Genomic DNA, 2702 nt, shown 5'->3' with positions numbered 1-2702 from the left:
TATCACCAAGGACAGCAAGAAGAGGGGAAGGAAAACAACCCTAGAAAGAACAATCAAGATAGGAGAAATACTGGTGGAGTCAGGAAGGTATGCCAAACTGACTAAGTACTTCACTGCAAACCCCCACCCTTCTCAATGAAGTTAATATCTTGGAATATCAGAGGGCTCAATGGCCCTAGGAAAGGAAGAATCTTAAAAAATATGCTGAAGCAAGAAAAACCCAGTATTCTCTTTTTGCAGGAGACGAAGTGTAGCTCCACAATTTTGGAAAGAATAGCTGCGAAGGCTTGGCCAGGAGGGCTAGTCACAGCGGTGGATGCACAAGGTGCCTCGGGAGGCCTAGCAATACTTTGGGATGCCCGGATCATCCATCTCAACAATATTCAAGCTAACAAAAACTTCATCCAAGCCACATTCCACCTCTCAGGTACGAATGCTCATGGACTGCTAACTAATGTTTATTTCCCTCAGGACACAGCTCAGAAAAGCCAACTGCTGAATACATTGTCAAAGCTCAATAGAGACAGACCATTTCCACTATGGATATCTGGAGGGGATTACAATATGATCGCCAGCATGGAAGAAAAGAAAGGAGGCAGAAGCAACACAAACAATGATGACTGCCTTCTAAAGGAGTTCATCAACAACAACTGGTTAATGGACATCCCAACAAGCAACGGTATCTTCACCTGGACAAACAAGAGAGTAGGAGCGCAACAAATTGCATCGCGCCTTGATCGTTTCCTAATCTCAGACAATGCAACTCATATCGGAGGGGAATTTACAGCTTCCATTCTCCCTTTCTCCAGATCGGATCATTGGCCCATCGAGCTCCAATGGAACAGGCTAGGTAACAACCTCAGACGCCCTTTTCGTTTTGAAGAATTTTGGTTCTCCCATCCAGAATTTGAAAAGCTAGTCAGATCAAGCTGGACAAATTTCAATCCGACCGAGGGGACAAGAATGTCCAGGTTCCAACAAAAACTCAAGTATCTAAAAAGGGCCATCAAACAATGGAACCACAAGATATTTGGTAACATCTTTTCCAACCAAGCTCTGCTCAATACTGAAATGAAGAAAATACAACAATCCATTATCAATGAGGGGCGAATAGAGGAACTCTCCAAATAGGAACAAGCCATAGAATAAAAAATTATAGAAAGAGACAAGCAGGAGGAAATACTATGGAGGCAGAAATCCCGAATTCGATGGCTGAAAAGCGGAGAAAAAAACACAAAATTCTTTCATAAAACCACTGTTCAGAGAAGAATGATAAACCAAATTACTCATATTAACAATGAGCAGGGAGAGAAGATTGAAACGCATGAGGGCATTGAAAAGGAATTTATAAACTACTTCAAAAAAGCCCACCAGGAGCCTGACTTCAACAGAATGCCAGCCATCAATCAACTTCTCCAGAACATACCCAAGGTCATAACGGAGGAGCATAACAGCTTACTGATCAAACCCATCAATCTGCAGGAAGTTGAAGAGGCCGTGCAACAAATGAAAGAAGGAAAAGCGCCAGGTCCGGACGGCTTCACAGCAAACTTCTTTCACAGATTCTGGGACCTGATAAAAAATGAAGTTTGGCTGGTTGTGGAGGAATCCAGAGAGCTCAGATGGATGTACCCGGGATTAAATGCTACTTTCATTGCCCTAGTGCCTAAAGGAGAAGATTCCAACACCCCTGACAAATACAGGCCCATAGCCCTATGCAACATGATATATAAAATAATTTCAAAGGTCATTGCTACCAGGCTTAAAACGCTTCTTCCACTCATCATCTCGCCTGAGCAATCGGGCTATGTCGAAGGGCGCCAAATAACGGATGGAATTATTCTCACGCATGAACTAATTCACTCCCTAAAGCTGACCAAAAAGCCAGGTATGCTGCTTAAACTAGATCTTTCTAAAGCATTTGACAGCCTCAGTTGGGTCTACATACAAAAAATTCTTATTGCTTTTGGCTTTGCTCACTCGTGGGTTAGATGGATCTACAGTCTAATATCCTCAGCATTCTTCTCAGTGTTAATCAATGGCACCCCTTCAGCCACATTTCGACCTTCTAGAGGCATTAGGCAGGGTGATCCCTTATCTCCCTTTCTTTTCGTAATTATGGCTGAGGGTTTGGGTAGAAGCATCACGGCTGCTAAGCTTAATAGGCGGTTAAAAGGGCTCTCATTTCACAATTCCCTGGTCCACACCCACCAGCAATTTGTAGATGATAATATGCTTTTTGCTCACCCTTCGGTCCAGGAAGCTCGTCTTATAAAATCCATTCTATCCACTTTCTCTGACGCTTCTGGTGCCCTCATCAATGGAGTCAAATCACAAATTTTTTTCTTCAATACCCTTGTTTCTACATAAAGAGCTATTGAGCGTATTCTGGGCTTCACCTCTGCCTCTCTGCCTTCCAAATATTTAGGTGCCCCGCTTATGAGCTCAGCTCTCAAGCATTCCTCCTGGAAGCAGCTGTTAGAAAAATTAGAAGCACGTCTGTTCCTATGGACTAATCGAACTCTGAACATGGCCAGCAGAATAGTTCTCATCAAAGTTGTTCTTCACTCCATGCCTCTGTATCTCTTCTCCATTCTAGCTGCCCCCAAATGGGTCCTTAAAGAAATCAAGAATCTACAACGTAAATTTCTGTGGGGAGGCTCAGGACAGAATCGAAAATGGGCTCTACTTAAATGGGAGAA

At 43.2% G+C, this 2702-nt stretch overlaps 1 protein-coding gene across 1 annotated transcript; it reads left to right on the top strand.

Annotated features, from left to right (window-relative positions):
• The first annotated feature begins 201 nt into the window (after positions 1-201).
• On the top strand, positions 202-1131 carry LOC149266193 (uncharacterized). The gene has a single exon (XM_089407458.1). The coding sequence runs from the start codon at positions 202-204 to the stop codon at positions 1129-1131; it is 930 nt and encodes a 309-aa protein (XP_089263584.1).
• Positions 1132-2702: the final 1571 nt, after the last annotated feature.

The sequence above is a fragment of the Pinus tabuliformis genome, chromosome 6, assembly GCF_031772625.1.
Source record: "Pinus tabuliformis cultivar Carrire ecotype Pingquan chromosome 6, CPIR1, whole genome shotgun sequence".
Lineage (NCBI taxonomy): Eukaryota > Viridiplantae > Streptophyta > Pinopsida > Pinales > Pinaceae > Pinus > Pinus tabuliformis.
Note: the sequence above shows the minus strand (reverse complement) of the source record. Positions and strands in the feature narration are given on the sequence as shown.